The following is a 21,101-nucleotide window of genomic DNA, read 5'->3' as shown; positions in this document are numbered from 1 at the left end:
TGACGGTTCCTATAAAAAGAACTAAGGGTAAGGCCAATTTCCTTGTAAATAGCCAAGGCAATAATTTTTCATGTTACTCATATCGTAGTCTTGTTCACGTTATAGCAATAACCTCAACAGCAAAGTTACTGAGTCTGCTCATCCGATTCATTTGTATTTATAATTATTTGAAAGCATGTAAATTAAATCACAGCAAACGATTAACTAGAAGAAAAAGTAGGGAAATTTCTCGTGCAACTCAAAATCTTTTTACAATTTCTTTTTCAGTTATTCAAAGATAAGATTCTATGCTACTGTTCCTGGGTTACACACATACAAAAAAGTGAATTGTATGTCCTTGTTATATTAATATACTATAACGGTCGTCAAACCCCGTCTTCATTTTAAATCAGTGTCGTGAAACATCCGGCTAAAACCAAGGAAATCGAAACAGACAACCAGAAGAAGGAAAATATTAATTTGGCATGGATTTGTTTGATCAATGAAGTAATGATTTGTGTCTCATGTAACAGCTTTTAAAAATGATCATGTTACTTCAAGAAGCTGGAGAACTATTAATTCTGTCAAAGCTTATCTTCATAATACCACACAGATACACCGCGTATGACATAAACCATTAAACATTTACACTTATTGGACTTACTGCAAGTCTTCAGTGCGGAAAAAAAAAAAATTTTTCATGTCTGATGCATGTACAGATGATTGATCTAAATCAATATGAAAATAATAGTAAATCACTTTTGTGTTACGAGTCGAATTTAGCAACAGACCCTTGAATTCATCATCCTAACGAAGGTACATCAAACACCTGGCAGAATTACCAGAAAATCGCCCGTGATAAAGTCACTATTTTTAACATCTTTGCTGGTACACAAGCAAAGGATGTGATCGAGAGAAGCGCATGTTTGCTAATACTCTGTCTCTATTTGAATGATCCAAGAGATTTCTCACGAAAAAAAATGAATATGACCCTAAGAACCCATATTTGGACAAAAGCCAAACGTCGATAATCCAAAATTAGAATTGCTATGGCAATTTCTGCTGGAAGAGATAAGCGCGCGCGACAAGTCAATGTAAGCTTTTGTGACGTCAGCTATATGTGACAGCACTCTACATGAGTCGCACGTCTGTTAAATTCAAAAGAGAAAAGGTTTCACAAAAGTTGCGCAATGGCCATGGCATCTCAAAATGCAGGTAAGTTAAAAGCTTCTCCTCTGAATGTTCCCGATGAATAACTCTAGTTGTATATATCGAGATCTTAAATTGCAATCGAGAAAGGTTTTAAAAGCCGAGTCAGTAGGCTGCGGAATGTAAGTATCTTCCAAACAATGCTAAGTTCGTAAGTTTGGGTGGAATCCCGAAAGGCTATTCACAGAGTTTAGGTCAATATTCGAAAAATAACTGTATTAATACTGATTGCTATATGAAATTGGAAATGGTTTAAAAGAAAAGTGAGGCGCAACAACAATTCAACTTTTACAGAGAAACATGAGGGAAAACAGGGATATCCTCTCGTAGAATTGCTTGCAAAGTTAAACCAATTGAATAGACTTAAACTAAGTATGTAGCTTGTGAAGGTTTTGTTTTTTTTTTCCGTCGCTGCTGAGGGTATATTGATTTTCCGGGTTCAATTTGTTTAAAAATTATTCCTGCTATTTTTCTTGTATCTGTGGCTGTTTACAAAACAAACGGTTCACGCGCGTGCGCCTGTTTGCGCGCGCGTGATATTCCTACGCTAACTTACGTATCGTGCACCAGTTTCTCTCGGTCTCTTGCAACTAGCGAGTATTTTCTGTTCCTTACATGGTCGAATCGCGAAGTTTAGGCTCGAGCTTTTCGAAGGTTGGATAACGCTACCCAATCAATTGCGATCCAGTGGATAAATGTGAACGAAACGTAATGCGCTGCTGTCGGATAGAGATTTTTTTAGTGGATAGTGTTATCCACCCAGCTGGTGCTAACAGTTAGATTTGCCTCGTTTTTTTTATACTAATTTTTGATTTTTTGTTGAAGTTACGCCGAAGGTTATGGAAGTCAAACGAAGGAAATAGTAATTTAGACATGTGGTTCAATTAAAAAAATATGTCTGTCGGTATTATGAAACAACGGTCTTTACCGATAGCGACATAGATTCACCATGGACAGCAGATCACATAGCTTTTCGGCGGATGCGACAACAAACTTGAAATTGGATATCTACTATTGTTTCTGTGAGCCATAAACACTATCCTTTTACAGACTCTGAAATTTTAACTAAACTGAATCATAAGGATATAAAAAGTTCCCTTGAAGATGTAACATCCACGAATAGCGAGTTTTTATGTGAATAATATAGATCTATTAATAATATTTTCGTCGCTGCCTTTTTATATGTTAGATCCCCATCAGAGTAAAGAGGAACTTGAAAAACTTCTCTCCGTTTTGGAGGAAGAGAATAGGGTAAAAGCATACCTTGTTATTTTCCATATAGTCTTAAGCGCATGAGACCCTGTGAACGATCGACTGTGAGGATTTATTCAAGGTTCTTGTGTACAAAATTTCGAATTCCATTTTTCTCCTTCCTCGTTATGTTTTGTTTTCATTCATGATGCACTTGAACTAATCAATTAGCCAATCATTTCCAGATAAACTAACCTTGAATCAGAAATTGGCACGCTTCATCTTTTTATTTGGTCGACAAAGTTTTAAGTCGCTTGTTATTTCAAACTTTTCTCTCGTTTTGTGTTTCTAGTTTGAGACTTCCCAATGGCTTTATTAACAGCGAAATGATGAATTTTTACATTTGTTATACATTAACCGACGAAGATTGGACCCAAGCCTTTATCAACTTCTGGATGCAACAGTATTTCTGGATCAAGATTGAAACTATTTGAATTACTAATACTTTTTTTTAAAACTTTTGCTCTTTAATTCAGAAATTAGAGATAGATCTGGGTGCTCAAAATAAGAAAATCGCCAACATATCGGCATTCCGTGCGTAAGTAATAAATGAATAATACAAATGAGCAATTACTTAAAGAAATTGATGGCTAGTTTGCACACAGTCACAGACAATAATAACAACTCGTTTGCAGCGTTTTTTTCGTTAAATGATCCACGATATGATTGTGAGCACAAGATTTCAATGGAGTGATATTTCTAGTTTAGGCCTTATTTTAAAAGTTACTCGGCAATTTCAACTGAATTGTATTCTTTAAACTTTTTTCTTTTCTTGAAGTCTTCTCGCTATACTCAAGGAAATTCGTATCCTCGAAACCGAACACGTCTCTGTTTTTTTTGTTTTGTTTTTTTCCAATTTCAGGGATACTAGACGAGCTATGGCCGAAGAGTTATACAAACTTGAGAAGGAAAGAGAAAACGTGATGGTAAAAGTAATCATTATTGATGCTGTCAACGTATGATTGTCAATAGGCCGTCTTGTTAGTGAAACGATTTCACTGGCTTTCCTTATACTAGGGAGATGCACACGTCTGTACTTCTCACAAATCTGGTCAGTGCTATTTCCTTCAGTGGTGCGAACCAGATGGAGGGCTCGAGCATCCGTGGGTCCGGAGGTCGGGGGAAGGGGGGGGGGCGTATGGGTTTTTTTACTAATTGTCTGATACCAATATTCTTGCATTGACAAGATCGTATATTACCATTCAACTTTCTGATTTTGTTCCTGAGGGCGACCGGGGGGAGGGGTGGGGGGAGCGCAGGTTGGTTTAGAAGTAATTTTAGACCTCCCTGCCAAAAACTCCTAGATCCCGTCCTGTTCCTTTTTGTTGCTATATAGAATATTATGATTGAGAAACTTCAACGAGATGACCTCGCAATGTTTTTACTCATGTCTTATTAAATCTTTTATCTGTCGACAGGATGAGCTGAAGAAGTTGCAGAACGAAAACGAACGCTACGAGAGGCAAGACTCTGAAATATGCTATTCTATCTTGCATTATTTAATTGAAGTTTCTAGCATTGATCAAAGTCAGTATCTGAGGGATTTACCACCTACCCCTCCCCTAGTCCAACATTAACCCTAACTTGTTATCAGTTGAAAGTAGTTTTGGGGTCAGGGGAGGGCTTTGTGCGCATTTGTTCAGATACCGTCGTAAATCCAAGTTTTTAGTAGTGTAGATTTCAGTTATGAAAGTGGAATCCACTTTCTTAAATCCGCTGCTTTTTATTCAATGATTAAGGGGTCCCTCACCGGTATCTGGATGTCCCATAGTGCGGTTATGCTGTAAAGAATAACTTCTCATTTACGAATCTCATTCCCGGTACCGATGATAGCTTATATTCCGCAAAGCTCTCTTCTCAATCAGACTCGTTTTCGAAACAAGAAGACATGTTCTACTGTTGAACCACTGAAAAGTGTAAGAATCTGTCAACGCTCTCGCGGTAAACTCCTCTGATAAACTTCCACTTTGCGACATATCTAAAAGATTGGAGGCTCTAGGCATTGCTAAAAAACCTTAGAGTGATTTATCGTTTTTAACATTGCTTTTAGTGAGCTGGACCAACTTGAAAGACGATCACGTGACCGACAGGAGCTGGTAAGCATAAAATTTACGACAAAATTCTGGAGAATTGTCACTTACTTATCAATATTCAGCTAAGAATCCTTTGAATTTTATGCAGGAAATTGTTAGCGACTCTGATGTAGAGGAAGCTGAGAGGTAAACAATATAATATAGCGCAATACTGAATACACCATTTGTAGGTATCCCTTCAAAGAATTGTTTAACGATAAAAATTTGGGTCTGTTTAATTATATCTGAGCACACTTCACCTTCAGCAAATTATAACAGATCCATTACAGGTCAACTTTTCATCGATTGCTTTTTAAGCCTTACTAATTTATTTTATTTAATATTCAACGAGATCTAATTGCATCTCAAAGTTTTTATGTAAATGAATAAACCTCCCTTTCCAGTTAGTTTAATTCCGTTCTCGTTCTCCTGATCCTTACCTTATCGAAACAACATAAGAATTTCTTTTCAGAAAAATTGACTATTTAACTTTATATTCAAATTCTTGTAGAAGAAATGCACAGCTCACTGAAGAAATAACAGATATTGAACACAGAGTAAGTATTTGTTTGTATTTAGGCGCAAGAAAGTTTCTTCTTCTCGTCCAGCTAAGAACTTGCAATCACTTTGAATGACTATTCTTAGTACATTTCTGCTATATAATTCATGGATTTTACAGATGACTAATTGTTTCCATTGTTATTTCATTTTCCAAATAGATTGAAATTTTGATATCCACCATAGCTGCATTAACCACATCAACGCAGGTTTGCAAATAGCACTTAACATTTCATCTCAAAAATTATCATCTGTGTATCATGAACTATTTTCTTACATTTAAGAACAAAGAGCACTCTTATTTTTCGCGCGAGAAGCTCCTTGAACGGTAGAAAAAAAAATCTCATCCATTTTTATCATAAAACTATTGCCATTTTCGTTTAGATGACAGAGAAGATCACAGCAGATTATGAGAGGTGAATAACTTTTTCTCTAAATTTCGATTTTTTTTCTTTTCATTTGATTATAACTATTGACAGCAGTTGATAACAAGTAAGCTTTTATTTCCATATATCATCCACAGCGAACTGGAAAATCAAAGGAAACAATTAAATGCCGTCACAAACAAAGTAGGTTAAAAGTTTTTTTTTTTCGTTGTCGATAAAAAACGTAGCTCTGATGACTTTGATGAAAATGTAAAGCGTCACTATTTTTCAGATTCAATAAAAAATAGTTTAGACCTATCAAATCTTGTATAATCTGGGAGAAAATCAGTATTTATTTCAGCATTGAGAAAAGCAGTGATGTCCATATTTCTCATTTCCTTAGAAAGCATTCGAGGAATTCGAAATCGAAAAGTTTCTAAATGAAATAAAGGTTTGTTCGAAATCATCATCATTTTAATATCTGATATCGAGTGCCCGTTCAAATAGGGGGAGGGAGGGGGGGGGGGGAGCGGTGAGGCCCGTGTTCTCCTCCACCACACACGGTGTGAGTTTTTAAGGATTTTAAGAGTAGCTTAAACAATTTTTAAAAACTTTAAAGAGGCTTAAGCGTTTCTTGAAAGTGACAAAAAACCGCGAAAACTGTTTCAAATGCGCCAAATGGCACCGCGACGTGTTTGAACTTGATACATGCCTCCGAATCCCTCTCCATCCGACCCTCCCTACGGTACATTATGATACATCACCGGCTGTTTCTATCTCCCCTCACTTCAAAATCGTTGGTGCTAAATTATAGTTTGTTATTTTCAATTATTTCCAATTATATCTCTTAAAAAATATAAGAGGATCGTAAGTCCCGGTCAAATGTACAAATCATTACCTTGCTTCTTAGAATCGAATGTGATGGAATAGTCTTTTGAAAGCTCCAAAGCAGAGCGTCAGGGACTAGGACAAAGAGACGAGAGGAGGAGGTTGAACACAAGATTTCTTAAAGCTCATACCGTTCCTAGTCCCTAAATACTCTCCCTTGTTCCGAAAATCTTTATTTCTCAGGAAGCAAATTTTGTTGTTTTGCAGATCATGGATGCTGATGTCGAAAGGTTACTTCCGTGTGAAACTTTCTTTTTTTCAAAATTTAAAAATTAAAAAGGTTCGTAAAGGTTCGTAATAGGCATTTCTTTTCTTTTTTTTTCCAGGAAAGCTGCCGCTTTGACAAAAGCAGAACAAGAGGTAGATGGAGCTTCTCTTTTGAGAATCTTAACTTTACTCTCGTTTTTCTTAGAATCATCATGTTTTTTTTAGTTATCAAATTACTTGTAGTGAATAATTATTAAGGCATTTTCTCCTCAGAATTCAAGTTTGGAGGAGTCTATCAAAAAGGACAAACTTGAAGTGAAGGTAAGAAATGCGAAGAGCTTCGTTAAATAACAGAACTAATAAAGGACGTGAGGCGATTTTCAAGTGAGTAACCAAATTTATCCTTAATTTGATTGCATGTGCTTTACTACGCCCTGTGATTGATGTAAAAATCCCCCCCACGCTCTCAACCAATGCAAACTGCCACCCATTATTACTAATCCACTCGAGCTTTTAGTCAGTTTTAAGAAAGTTAATGAAAGTATCGTCCATTTATGGTTTATTTATGTCTTTTAGGCTTTTAGAGAATCGATAAAGGAACATGAAAGGTAAGGAAAGTCTATCTCTTGGTAATATGTACATATTTAAGAAGAAAAGATCAGGGGATAATTAAATGCACATAGACTATTACAGACTTATTCAAATAACAGTTTTAAAGCAGCAACGATTTAATGCTTTCTCTATATGAATTTATTTCAGAACGGAACAACAGATTGAAAAGGATTTCGAAAACGCTCGTCTAGAGGTAATCTGCTGGTTTTCATACTAACTAGAATTTATTATTTCTCATCCCCGTGTTGATTTATCCCTTCGGCGTCACCATAATTTATATTTGTTTACATGAACAACCTGAGATACCAGGTGACCCAGTTTTTTTCGAACTAACTTGAATTCGACACTATCAGATATCGAAATTAGAATTTTTCTGTTTTGTAAGGAAAGCTTCTCAATATTGTGGCAAGGACATCAATAATAAACTTGTATGAGATACGAACGGCTTTGACCGTCGTTATCTTCTAAGGGACTGATTATCCCCGGGGAGGGGGGGGTGTGTGGAAGATTTTGACTGTGTCACGATTTAAAAAAAACCCGATACCCCCAAAAAGCTCTGTAATATTGTTATGACCACCTCCCACCCTCCTTGGCAGTTAATAGGCGGTCAATTTTCTTTCGTCCCCACGTTATACTCTGTTAGCGATGACTGATCCCCCATTCGATCCCCCTGAAGCCCATGTGATCCTCCCAAAAATCCTCAACATTTTATTCATCAAATTCTACTTCTTCTTTCAGTTTGCGTCGGTAATGAACGAGAGACAAACGTAAGTATTTCTCAAAAAATGGATAACTTTGTGAGACTTGCTTAACATCAATGATTTAATGACCATGATGGCTCCTCTCTGAATCTCTGAAGATTCACTGCTTCTAATAATTTTTTTTCTTACTTTGAAGCGTAGTGTTGTCGTCGGTCAATTATCTTAAAGTCTTGTTTTAGGTTTAACCAGTAATAAGACAAAATATTAACACTTGTTTTATTTCTATAGAGAGATTGATTACATCAAGATACAAATCGCAGATTTGCAAACCAAGTTACTGAATCATGGCAAACAAAATGAAGAAAAAAACGAAAATGTTAGAGGATAATTGTAATATAACCTTATTTCCAAGAAAAGCAACTTTTTTTTTATTTTTTGCTCTTTCATTTACGTTTTTTCTTCCTCTTTTTTATATTTTCTTTTTTTCTTTCCTCTTCTTAGGGTTTTGCAAAGAAGCCAAATTCACTTAAAAGAAGAGTCACTCGTTTTTTCAGAAGTACCACGGATTGATGGATTATTGAAAGATTTTATAAGATAACTTAACCTCCTGTCGTTACTGAAACTAATAAAATATCTTGTTGCTCTTCTGTGCAATGATATTATCTCGTTACTGCGTTACAGAAGGTTACTTAAAATTTGTATAAACTACAAGAATTGTTCGTCAACTATTTTGAAAAGAAATCCTTCTATTCGCTATAAAAATTGATCGGATGAAATAACGGCACCTGATTGTCAAAATGTGGAAATACGGTGGCCAATATTTTTTTAACTCTCAATATGCAGTAAGATTCATTCCAATTAATATTTAGTAATCACTCCTTTTAGTTTTGTTTCCGATTTGCTGTGACTAGAAAATAGGGTAATTGACCGCAGTTAAGGACCCTTAACAAGCCACTTTTTTCTCTTGAAATTACCTTGGTAGCTTATAACCTCTTGCCGAGTTTTTTCTGTTGCTAACGATCTTAGAAAAACCGCACTCATCATGCATCATCGATCATGACAGAAGCCCTACTCAAATGCTGTTTCTTTGTTGCTAACCATCATAGAGAAACCACACTCATCATGCATCATCGATCATAACAGAAGCTCTAGTCAAATACTATTTCTTTGGGAATGAGTGAGACATCTTGAACATTGCCTAATGAACGAGAAATCGAACTATTCATATCCCACTGAAAATGGCACAGCCAAACCAAGCTCTCAGCGAAACATGATCAAAGGAAGGGTAAGCAAGTTTTAAACTGTTTCTTTATGACTTCAAACTGTTTCAATCAATTGATATTACTCTACAGTTTCTCACACGTTTCTAGCTGTCATAATCAACTAAACCCGTCCTGACTTCAAGTCAATTTTCTTTGAATCTGTCACATGCTTGGGGTCTTCGAAAAACTGTTAATCAGAAAATTCGACTAAAAAGATGGCTTGTTTTTTTGCGAATAACATGGGGCACACGAAACTATCTTTGATGGTATTTGTAGTTCTCGTGACTGAAGTAATTTGCGTAATCATTTCATTTCCTCCTGACCAGCTCAGCATACATGCATGAAGTTCAGTATCTATTCCAAGTCGGCTGCATCAAGGTGCAACAACGATTTCGTTAGAGCTAGACTTCTTCATTGTAAAAGCCTCAATGATCATAATAACGAAAGGATTCTGCCGCGAGAGTACAAATTTCTTCTTAAACTAAAGCGTTAAAATTTGTAAGTATTTTCATTTGCATTTTCTTAATTTTTCTGGTCTGTCTTCAAATCAGAATATTTAAAGAGTTCTATTTTTGGAAAATTTTAAGGTCATTTCACCTTCAACTTTTTTTTTAGTTCGTTTCTGTTGTAATGCGAGGGGCTAAAGATATGAGCAAATCATTAAAATTGCATCTATGGTACATCGCTTAAAAAGAGCAGAAGGGGGAAGGAAACTTTGATCATTGTTTAAATAACCAAAATGACATCTTGAAGCTAATGAAACAAGATAATCGTTTCAAATGATATGACGCACATTGTGAACTAGGCCAAGGATTGTCGTCATCGTAAACTCGTTAAAAAGAGGCGAGCTCGCAAACAACAATTTAAGTCTAAGAAAACACTAAATTTCTTTTATATTAATACCAAGGTATCGACATTGGAAATTTTAAAACTGTTTTCAGTATATTTTGTCCGACTTCAATTCTAGACACAATCTTATCTTTGAAGAATGAGCGAGGGCAATGTTGTGATATCTTTGTTGTTAACGTGACTCAGTGACTTAAACATAATAGACTCTTGTTCCGTTCGAGTGATTATTTGGTAAACAACTTGATATTCGTTGTACTCATTAGATATGCCATCTGGTTTAATTAGTGGCGCTTCTGTCTGGAAAAATTTAGACGCGATCCAAAGCAAATATTAATCCCAGTTTTCTTGCAACCACGCCTTGACAAAAAAAGAGATTTGTTGCGAATGACAGCATTCACGTTGAGAACTGAGTCCTACTTTGTTAACGTAATGATCCATCATTTGGAGGGAAGAAGGATTACTTGAGTCACCGATGTAGATGGAATACGATTTGAGCTCTACGGTAAGGCATTCCAACCTATTTGAACCTGGGATCTTTGCGGCAGGATTTACGGTACAACATTGTCAATTCGCAATATTGTGTAGATTTGCGTAGTTTACAGATGAGTCTAAAAGTGAGGTCTATGTCAAAAGGTAACATGCTATCCTCAATACTGGCTTTGTCTTGGATAACACATTCGCTAAAAGTTCGCAATAACATTGAAGTCGTTTTGTCTGAAGCTCTTTCCCGAATCAAGCCACACAACTTGAGACAAATTTGTACAAACAGGCAATGATTGAAGTACTGAGCTTGCAAACAATGGTTACTGTTTACAAATTCGATGTTGTTGACAAGATACAAAAGCGATCTTTGTTCGAAGGCAGAAAATTCAGCTAATCTGATCAGTTCGTTTCGTTTTCTAGCACATCTTTCATTTTAAAAACGGAGTCAATCTGCAGTCTGTAACCGGGGTTGCTCAGATTACAAAAAGCAACGCTGGAAGCGGTACGAATGTTCTAGAAACGAGACATCAAAAAAATAAAGGGAACAATCGATCGCTCCGCAAAGAGGCCATTATGAAGTGAGCTGTAGCACGCATAGGTTAAGTAAACAAAACAGCTCTATCTATTCATTTGTTTCCGCGGAAATAATAGCGATGCCTGTTTACTGCAATAGAGATCTCTTCAATAAATGCATCTACGCTGGTGCAAGTGAAATGGTGCCGGGGACCAAATGAAACAAGACATTTGCTACAAAACATGGAGAAAAATGCAAGTAATTATCAACATTCGAGCGATACTTCATTTTCTCAAACTATTGACCCCTCGGGACCTGCTGGTAAACCACTCAAGACAAGTAAAGCTGAATTTCTGACTCCTAATAGCCAAAGGCAATATTTCATTTTCCAGAAATCTCTAAACTTGGGATTCTGCTTGATGGCTATTGTAAGTGCATCGGTCAAACTTAATTATTCATAATCTTAACCTAAGAATTTTTGGCTTTTAGGCGATGGAAAACTTTGCGAGGCACCAGGATATTCGAGGGAGACCAACGAGTCTCAGCTCAGTGATGGGACTAAGTACGCCTGAGAGCGACCTGTCTCTGCCATTCGAAGAAAACCTCACTGACCTAGTCCATGACTATCGCACTAATGAAGAAAGCTTGTTCGTCGAAAATGCAAAAAGAAGAACAAGAAGTATAGACTCTACAGGAGAACTCATACGGGAACTAAAGGAGATAAAAATAAATCAACTCCAACAATGCGAAAAAGTGGAAAAGGATCTGGTGAAGTCATTGACCCCTTTGCACATCGCAGCAGTGATGGGGGATGCATCAGCTGTCGAAAGGCTTGTCAGGGAAGGTGGCCATGATGTAGATCCACTATCTAAAGATCAGCGGACCCCACTTATCATGGCATGCTCATCAGGTAAAACTGACACCATTCGCACTTTGGTACACCTCGGAGCCAATGTCAATGCTTGTAGTGAAAGTGGTATGACACCCTTAATATTGGCTTCTTTAAACGACGATAAGACCACGATTCGCCTTCTATATAAACGTGGGGCGAAGGTGAAATGGAAAAACTCAATGGGCCTAGCAGCCCTACACTTTGCGGCATCTAATGGAAATGTAAACGCTGTTAGGGAACTTTTAAAGAGGGGAAGCGACCTCGATTCAAAAACAAATGAAGGATGTACCCCGCTGCACTTAGCTCTCCTAAATGTGCAACAGAATGCTATCGAGGAACTGATCAGCAGTGGGAGTGATCTTCACGCAAAGGATCAACATGGATACTCTCCAATGCATTATGCAGTCTTCTCGGGAAAAGCTCACATAACAAAAATTCTTCTCAATTACAAAGCTGATGTCAAAGCAAAAGACAACTGCGAATTCACCCCGCTGCATTTTACAGCACAAACAAATTGTGTTGAGGTTGCTAAGGAACTTATACAACATGGAGAAAAATTTAATGCACAAGCGAAGGACGGCATCACTCCGCTGATGATTGCTGCATTTCATAATAGCACACACGTTGGGAATTTACTGATAAGCAGCGGAGCAAAACGGAATGCGAATAACAAAGCTGGAAAAACAGCTCTTCACTTCGCTGCTCTCAAAGGAAATGTTCAGTTTACCCAGTTTCTGATCGATGTTGGTGTCCATGTTGATGCAGTCGACAACAATGGAAATACAGCATTACACCGCGCCTCGCAAAATGGACAACACAGAACCCTAGAAACACTTTTGCAAGCAGGAAGCATGGTAAATGCCAAGAACGATAAAGGCCTGACGCCGCTCATGATAGCATCAAACAATGGCCATGTAAAGTGTTGTAAACATCTCATTAACTTCAAGGCTAACTTGGATGCACCCCATCACACAACTGGAACCACCTGTCTTCATTTTGCATCAGAGAGAGGTCATTCGGATGTTATCCAGTTGCTGATCGAAAATGGTGCAGACGTTTCTGCAAAAGACAAACGGGCTCTTACGGCCCTGCATAGAGCGTCAAAGAATGGACATCTTGAAACAGTCAAAGTCCTCTTGCTGCGTGGAAGCGATCCAAACAGCAGGGACAGCTGGAGCTACACTCCCTTGCATCGGGCAGCGGAGTGTGGTCGCACTGAAACAGCTACTTTACTTATTAAACATGGGTCTCATATCTCCGCCACTGACAAATGGAAGTTTACGCCACTGCATAGAAGTGCCAGCGAAGGCCATGTCAACACTGTACGAACCTTACTGCTACATGATAGCGAAATACATGCAATTGATTGTCTGGGATACACACCACTCCACAGAGCTGCAGAACGTGGCCACACGGACGCCTGTCGATTGCTAATCAGAAGTGGGAGTAGCGTGCGAGCAACTGACTTTCAAGGGTTCATTCCACTTCATAGAGCTTCACAGAACGGACACAAAGAGACTGCAAAGCTTTTACTAAGGGAGAAAAGTGACATTAAGGCGAGAACATACACTATAAATTTGTCATCATCGAGCCTGAATTTACGAACAAATTCCTCAACGGGTCAGAATGGCGTCGCAGAGGAAAGCCGCCGTCAAGATGGCCATACGTCACTTCATTTAGCTTCAGAGAATGGTCATAAGGAAACAGTCGAGTTATTACTGAGAGAAGGCGCTGATGTCAATGCTCTTGATCACTGCGATTGTTCAGCATTGCACAAGGCATCAGAAAATGGTCACACCTCCGTTGTGGAATATTTGCTTCTCAAAGGGAGCAACATCAACGGTACGGACAAATGGAGAAACACTGCTGTACATCGTGCAGCACAAAACGGACACACAGATACTGTTGAAAGTTTGCTGGCTAATCGTGCCAGTGCACATGCAGTAAATCAATCCGAGTCCACGCCCCTGCACTGTGCTGCGACATCCGGACATCTGGAAACAGTTCAAGCTCTGATAGTCGTGGGAGGAAGCAACATTCATGCTAAAGATTCACGTGGACACACGCCTCTGCACCGTGCTGCTCAAAATGGTCATACTCAAGCCGTGGATTGCCTTCTTAGACAAGGTAGTGACGTGAATTCGTCGAGTAAAGAGAAGTCGACGCCACTAGTTCTTAGCGCGTATGGTGGCTTTACAGACACTTGTTGCGTGCTTATTAAATATGGTTGCTCAATAAATAACTCAATGAGTAGTGGACTCACGGCCCTTCACCTTGCTGCTCAGAACGGACACACGAAAACTTGCGAACTGCTAGCGACACGTGGGGGAAACGTACACGCTAAAGACAACTGGGGTTATACGCCATTACATCGGGCGGCGCACAACAACCACAAAGAAACTATCCAAGCTTTGTTGACGCATGGCAGTGATGTAACATCCGCTGACAAATTCGAATTTACTGCATTACAGCGCGCAGCGCAAAGAGGACACAGGGAATCTTTGGAACTTCTCACATCACATGCGATTCAGAGAATGAGGAGGCACAGTACTTTGGATCCTCCCAGGGGGAGACATGTTCACTTTGAGAAAGCAGACTCTGACTGCAATACCTGCCGAATGATGGGCCTCTACATCATCCCAGAAGATAGCAACGACGAAAACATCGGAGAGACTCGGAAAAGACGGCAAAGATTTCAGACAATGTGATACATTTCTGGAATCACTTGGCATAATGTTTTCTTTTTTAAAACTTGATTCCAGTGCAAGCTCTTCAATTAACGATTGATAAAAATATAGGCGAAAGTAATCAAAATTTAGTCGATTTAGTCATTTCAATGATAGACATATAATTTATTTTAAAATTTTATACGATTGTTGAATGCTGCGATTTACTATAATGACACTTTCAGAATTTCGTTGACGCCATTCGTGTATTCAATGTCACTACTTTTTAGCAAACGGGTCGTTGTGTGTTTAAATAACTGAGATGCAAGACGTGAAACGGGATCGACAATGATGGAAAAAGACGGGGGCTGGGCATACCAACTTGGGAGAGCGAAACAATTCATAAGTATTCAAACAAACATTTACTCACTTGCTCGTAAAAAATATTTTGAACAGTTCGCTTGTATAACATAACTTTAAGTGGGGCTGGAAACATAATACAACAAATTTAACGTCTTTTTTTGTGATCAAGTCGCTGATTCTGAGGAAACCCGTCAACGAGCGCGAGAAATCAATCGAAGTACCCAAGAAGACATGAACCGGCGCAAACAAAAACGACAGGATTTAGGAATCGAATGTTGCCGAATATCTAAGAAGAAGTTAGCGAAAACGGAATAGAAGTAGTGGTTTGTAAAACAAAGGCAAAAAAAAAACCTTTTCGAAAACGCTTTATGAATTAGATATTTTAAAAAGGCGGAGTTGAATAAACACGATTTGACAATTACAGAATTCGATCTTTTAAAATGTTCTGAACTTTGATAAACGGAGGGCGAAGCAAAATAAAGTGCGCTAGTACAATTAAATTACCAACAATGAGCGATCTCAGGTCCTGTCTACAATATACTGAGAAGACTTATAGGCCAAAAGCATCGTTTTAGAACTGATCCCGCCTTGTGTACTCGAGGGAAGTTTGCGGGCAGACGGACGAAAGAAAAAATCTTTTGTCAGCCAAAGTTTTAAAAAGAAACTGAGAAAACGAAAGCCTTTCGGAAATGCTGCCAGAGCCGCAAAGAAAATACTGTGAAAATTATATTGCGGCAACTAATGTAGTCCTCTTAAAAATTATTGCCTATCTGTTACGTTATTCACATGACCCGGCTAAGTGGAGGTATTAAACATTCGGGATTGTCATCGCGTCTGTGACACGGAGAATGGAATGACTTAATGATCAAACATTCAGCCGATGAAATTTTTAATCCGGATTATTCAAAGTGGCCATTTAATTACAACGTACAGAAAGGCCATTATACGGTCAAACATGCTCCTCCAACAGGATGTTGGATAAAAATGTTTGATTGCTCTGCCGGGACGATGGTGTCGGCAGTATCAGGTAAACAACGGCTTTAATGAATGTAGCAACCGCTGTGCACGTGCGTATAATTTTGAAGGGTTTCCTGAACCAATCCATGCAAAACAACATTACCTACCAAATAAAATAGCTTTCTGCAACAAGTGAAAACCAATGTCCAAATTTTCACTCGTGTATTTAGATAAAACTCCTCCTTTTTGCAGTGATTTGAAAAAATTTTCTATCAATGCAAAAACTGGAGCAATCCAGTTAATTCCGAGATTCTTTTTCAATTCGCGTCGTCTTGATTGTGTCAGTCGCTTTTGCGAAAACTCCCCACATTAAAACTTAACATTCTACAATTTAGAAAATACAAAAGAGCTCTCACCAGTTTTTAGCGCGGTTGATTCCTACTTGAGTCAAATTCTTCCCACAACTGCTCGAGCGGCTGCAATAAAACTCTTGCGACTTGCAACACATTCAAATTTAAGATCTAAGCTTTGCTAACAAATTTCTTGTGCGGTGTGTCTCATGGGAATTAACCTCCACTGTCTCACAAAAAGCGTGCGCGGATCAAAATTAGCAAATTATCAGGAACGCAGTCAAACAAAGCAACCATCTTTGATTTTTTGTGCGTCTTCGTTCACGACCAACAACATGAGACAAAAAAAATAAGCTATTTTCTGTAATTTTTTCTCAAAATTGATTTTTTTTAATTTTCACAACACAGAATGCAATGCTAACATTCGGTTTATACCACTGAAACTAATTAGATTATTTAAACAACGGCACATTCGCTACTATAGACATAACTGTTCTAACATTGATTAAAATTCTTGCAGAGTTTCTGAAATTAGTCAGGATACCTCACAATATGTAAAGGAGAAGTTTCTACGGGGAGGTGGGGGGGGGGGAGGGAGGGGCATTCATTACAAGATCACTGGTTTTACTATCAACTAAGTTGATAAAATAATTTACCCATTGTAAAAACTGGCTTGCGGCAGACACGACAGTATTTAAAGATCTTAAAATCCTGACTTTCATTAAATTACGTTATCTCACAATACGCACATTACTTTCTATAAACATGACAGTCTAGAAATTCCACCCACAGCGGTTTCAAAGGAACTTTTTTACAAAGAAAATCTATTCGGCTTGATTTTTTAGATGAAACATGCTGTGGAACGTATGCACAGTATAAATAAAGAAATTTTTTTAAACCATCAGTGGGCTGAAACAGGAAGCGGGGAAGGGGGGGGGCATGCTTCCTCGAAAAATCGTGAGTATGGAATTTCACAGTATTTCGGAGACTCAACCTCTATACGAGGCGTGTCTCGTTGCCAACTGCTTAGTTTCTGATCTCTTTTTCAAATAGTTAACGAACAAAGACCTGCCATGTATCTCCTACGGACAGAGGGGCCGAGGAACTGTATAAATCGTCACAGGCCAAGACAGAAGGTTTTATGTTCACATAATATTTGCCTTCCCAGAATATCGGATCGTTATAGATACGAAAACTGCCCTTATTTTTGAAATTTCCCCACTTCTCACATTCACCACGTGTCCCATTATTCCCCCATTTTGAACAGTTAACCGAAAGATAAGCATTATCCCCAGGTAACCTTTCAAACGAGGCACAAGCTCTTGGCTGACTGTTAGGATCTTCAATGAAATATTTCACCACGCTGTGTCCATTGATGTCGTTTTTGGTCATAATATGAAGAGTCCTGCCTGTGGTTTTTTTATGGCAGTAGAACCGTATCTGCGTGAAACCCGTGAGTTGTTTTAACTTAAATATTGCAGACACATCAATACGTATGATTCCTTTGCTGTAATTACTTATCATTCTGTAGTTTTTCTCTCTGACCATTGGCGTTAATGACGTGGTGTTTTTGACCACAGTTTGTGCGATCAGAGTCCAGCCACCTGAAAAAAATTTGTGACACTGAAACTCAGAATAAAACTAGCCAGATATCAGCCGGCTCAGAGTGAAATACACCTCAGGCAGAAATTACGTACATATACGAAAGATAAGCGAGTTCTGATTGGCTACCCGAACGGGCAAGATGGACTCATCTTACCCGCTCACGAATGCCCGTTTTGTTCCCGTGTTGCACTAAGCAGACGACTTACGAACTTGAGCGGAAGTCATCATCAGAGTCAAGTTACTTTGATTGCAATTTCCGTTTTGGTTGTCGAAACGTCAGTCACTATTACAGACAGCATTCCTTCTTAAGATTACTCAATCACACAACACAATCAATTGTTGCTCTTGCGTTCAAACCATTTCCTGTATTTCATTTATCGTACCTCCGTTTGTTTGCATATCACAGAAAACTGTAAAAGGGGCATCAGAGTTGGATGGAGCGATCCAATATTCTCCATTGGGAGAGTTCTCCTGCGAATCTTTTATATCCTTACAAGACAAACCAGGAAAGTCTTCTTCCTCGCCTATACGGCCTAATGCAAAAATAGATTGGAGGAAAGTAAGAATGAAGCAATAAAATCCAATAAAAATAGCCCAATTATTTTATCCATCCTCATAGCTTTTCCGTTCAATTATCTTTAAAGGTGTAAACGTGGAAAAAAATCCGTGGAAAGGTTGTAAAAATACTGAATCAGTAGGAGCGAAATCTTTGTTCATGAAAAGAAACATTTCGTATACGATGCAAAATGCCCACCTCTGATTAGCTCTTTTTCTTTCAAAAAAAAAACCCCGTTTGTCAAAATTGAAACGACAGGTTTTAATCTGGAAGGATTTTTTGACAGTCCTTTACCAAATGGCCATGACCACTAATTTAAAATGGCGCAATATTTGTTTAGTGTCTGAGTTACTTTGACATCTAATTTTGTGGGAGACTTAAATTTCTGCAGCTAACTAGCTAGATAAATTATGGCCTTTTGATTTAAAACTTAACGACTTGGTGAAAACATAATATTAAGATATGATATTTTTCGACTTACTTCTGAAGGGATTGTCCACATACACGTTTCCGTCTGATGGAACAAACCGGACTTCATTCCCGTTTTTAGTTCTGTTATTCAACTCACAAATGGATTTTTCTGCGTTGTAGTTAATACTTTGACACTTGACGTTACTTTTACACAATTGGAAACAACTCCAAATGTCTTTTTCGACCTGGCTTGTGATTGTGTGTCCCAGTAGTTTGTAATTCTCAATCGAGTTGGTTCTCGTGCATCCTTGAGCTAAAAAGCTGGCAAAAGATGCGAAAATCCATATGCTATGGAAATGGCAAAGTTTCAGTCGTCGAAGACAAATTTTTAGAGGCATCTCAACTAAAACGAACAAAGAAAAATATATTATTAAGAATCACGTTCAGTAATATTCAGTTTTGATATCAAAACAATGATGTGATTGGTTGTCCCTGTGATTGCCGGTCGTCAGTAGGACTACACTAATAAATCTTAAGAGAATCTGCCAATTGATTAAATGCGGCAAGGGCCGGATCTTAGTTCAGTTTAGAAAGCAAGCTACTTTGTAAAGGATGTCATGGTCAGAATTGTGGCGGGATCAGCGACATGATTCCGACGAAATTCTCGAAAGCCTAGTTAACTTAATGGGCCCAAAGCTACATTTTAAAGTCTCAATCTTAGGAATAGTAATGCAGGTCTTACCTCAAAAGCAAATACGCTTTTTTTTTTTTTTTTTTAAATTTCCTGATTGCTCCATTGTTTTACTTTCAAAGCATTCAATAAATCGATCGTGAATTCTAACAGGAGCGACAAAAATCAACTTTTCGGAGCCAATAAATAATTCCCGACCCATTCATATGCCAAAATTACCCCTGGGATTCAAGTCCGGACCCACGAAGATTCTCGTGATCAAGGGATTCCCTGTGAGCGGTAACTCAGTAACAAATCTTCCGCCTTTTTATATACTTATGATCGACTCAGTAATGTGGTTTAGTGAATAGCTTTACGCAATTCATCTTAAACCAAGTTTTTTTAGTGGCAACCAAGCTTCGAAACAGGATCTTCTGATAGTTTTAATTTCCTTAACTAGATCAATAGATTTGGAGCGTTTTTTCCCTTGCACATTATCTGGCATAAACCGATTCGTTTCAATCAAAATTAAAACGGCACTAAACTTACCTCATTGAAATATTCCACATCCTTCAGCACAACTATACCTCAAACAATTATGTCTTTCATGATGTTAAATCTTCCATTATGCAAATTTTTCATCAGATAATGTAATTCGTAATTTTTGTGTTGTCTTTTCTTATTTGCGAATTGTCAAAGCTCGGTGAAATAAATTTCAAATAAGATAACAGATTATTTTACAAAGCGCACCGATCTAAATAGAACTAATATGTTTGCCTTCTGTAATGTATTACGTAACATGACGATCAACATTGATCCTTTTTCATCATGAGTCGAATAATTCATCGAATAATGGCTAGAGCTTCAATCAGTTTAGGTCAGTCGTTTGGCCCTCACTCGTTCATTCGTTAGTATAGCTCAACGTCTTGCGTTTGTTTTCGTCCCGTTTATTTTTTCGTTCGTTGAATTAGTTAGCTGGGAAGTTTGGTTGTTAGGTTTGCTTGTTCCTCTTCTAGTGGGTTTCCCTCTCGCGTCTGTTTCATGTGCTCTTTTATTTACCTATTGCTTTATTTCGTCCGATCATCGACTGCTTACAAAGCGTCTGGCTGCTCATTACTCCAGTTACCCTGTGTGCTTTAGCAGCTCCAGCTCAATAGGTTGAACATCGGTTATAAGGGCAGACAATGTGTCTTGTTTCAACGCAAGTCACTGGGGTGATTTCATGCTTTCCCGTGTTATCCTACAATGTCTATCACGTCAATTCAAGCAAACAAATGATAAAAACCAGTAAAATGGGAGAATCGTTGATATCGAAATTATTAATGGAGGGAGGGGGGTGAGTTTCTGAGGAAACTAGGAGTTACGTCTATGGGAGCCAAATTATGTCATCAATTCAGTTGACAAAACCAAACTATCAAAAGTATTATTGTGTCATTGTAAAACATTCTGAACAGCAAAGGTACTTGAAACACTTAGGAATGAACTGTAAAAGTTGTGAAAGTTTCGAACCATGAAAATCACCCCCGCTCCTTATCTGTTATTTAGAATTTTAAAATAGCTCACCATTACAATGCTATGTTTTATGCATGAATGGTTGACAGTGGTTCGTGAAAAGTGTAAAGTGCGTTTTAAGCCAGGGGGCGGGATCACATCTTTTCGCAAGAGCAAGGCAATCAGTAAG

At 38.1% G+C, this 21,101-nt stretch overlaps 3 protein-coding genes across 4 annotated transcripts; 2 read left to right on the top strand and 1 right to left on the bottom strand.

Moving 5' to 3' along the window:
* Positions 1 to 1,169: 1,169 nt before the first annotated feature.
* On the top strand, positions 1,170 to 7,358 carry LOC136284125 (paramyosin-like). The gene is made up of 13 exons (XM_066173948.1): positions 1,170 to 1,194; positions 2,378 to 2,439; positions 2,916 to 2,977; positions 3,302 to 3,395; positions 3,858 to 3,901; positions 4,490 to 4,535; positions 4,621 to 4,658; positions 5,023 to 5,068; positions 5,454 to 5,485; positions 6,649 to 6,682; positions 6,803 to 6,850; positions 7,106 to 7,137; positions 7,289 to 7,358. Exons 1-13 carry the CDS (start codon positions 1,170 to 1,172, stop codon positions 7,356 to 7,358), a joined length of 633 nt encoding a protein of 210 aa, XP_066030045.1.
* Positions 7,359 to 10,259: 2,901 nt separating this feature from the next.
* LOC131789842 (serine/threonine-protein phosphatase 6 regulatory ankyrin repeat subunit B-like) lies at positions 10,260 to 14,550 on the top strand. Its single transcript, XM_059107015.2, has 2 exons — positions 10,260 to 10,455; positions 11,440 to 14,550. The coding sequence occupies exons 1-2, from the start codon at positions 10,432 to 10,434 to the stop codon at positions 14,548 to 14,550; spliced, it is 3,135 nt and encodes a 1,044-aa protein (XP_058962998.2). The 5' UTR covers positions 10,260 to 10,431.
* Positions 14,551 to 16,669: 2,119 nt separating this feature from the next.
* Positions 16,670 to 20,039, bottom strand: LOC131789847 (uncharacterized). 2 transcript variants are annotated; one of them, XM_059107020.2, is made up of 4 exons: positions 19,970 to 20,039; positions 18,821 to 19,098; positions 18,167 to 18,316; positions 16,670 to 17,782 (listed from the first exon to the last, which is right to left on the bottom strand). In XM_059107020.2, exons 1-4 carry the CDS (start codon positions 19,987 to 19,989, stop codon positions 17,232 to 17,234), a joined length of 999 nt encoding a protein of 332 aa, XP_058963003.2. In that variant the 5' UTR covers positions 19,990 to 20,039; the 3' UTR covers positions 16,670 to 17,231. The 2 variants fall into 2 exon arrangements, with proteins under 2 accessions (XP_058963003.2, XP_066029955.1); XM_066173858.1 differs by having other exon boundaries at positions 18,821 to 19,153; positions 19,970 to 20,028.
* Positions 20,040 to 21,101: the final 1,062 nt, after the last annotated feature.

This window comes from Pocillopora verrucosa, chromosome 11 (genome assembly GCF_036669915.1).
Source record: "Pocillopora verrucosa isolate sample1 chromosome 11, ASM3666991v2, whole genome shotgun sequence".
Taxonomy (NCBI): Eukaryota; Metazoa; Cnidaria; class Anthozoa; order Scleractinia; family Pocilloporidae; genus Pocillopora; species Pocillopora verrucosa.
The sequence above is the reverse complement of the archived record's forward strand: the minus strand, read 5'-3'. Positions and strand labels throughout refer to the sequence as shown.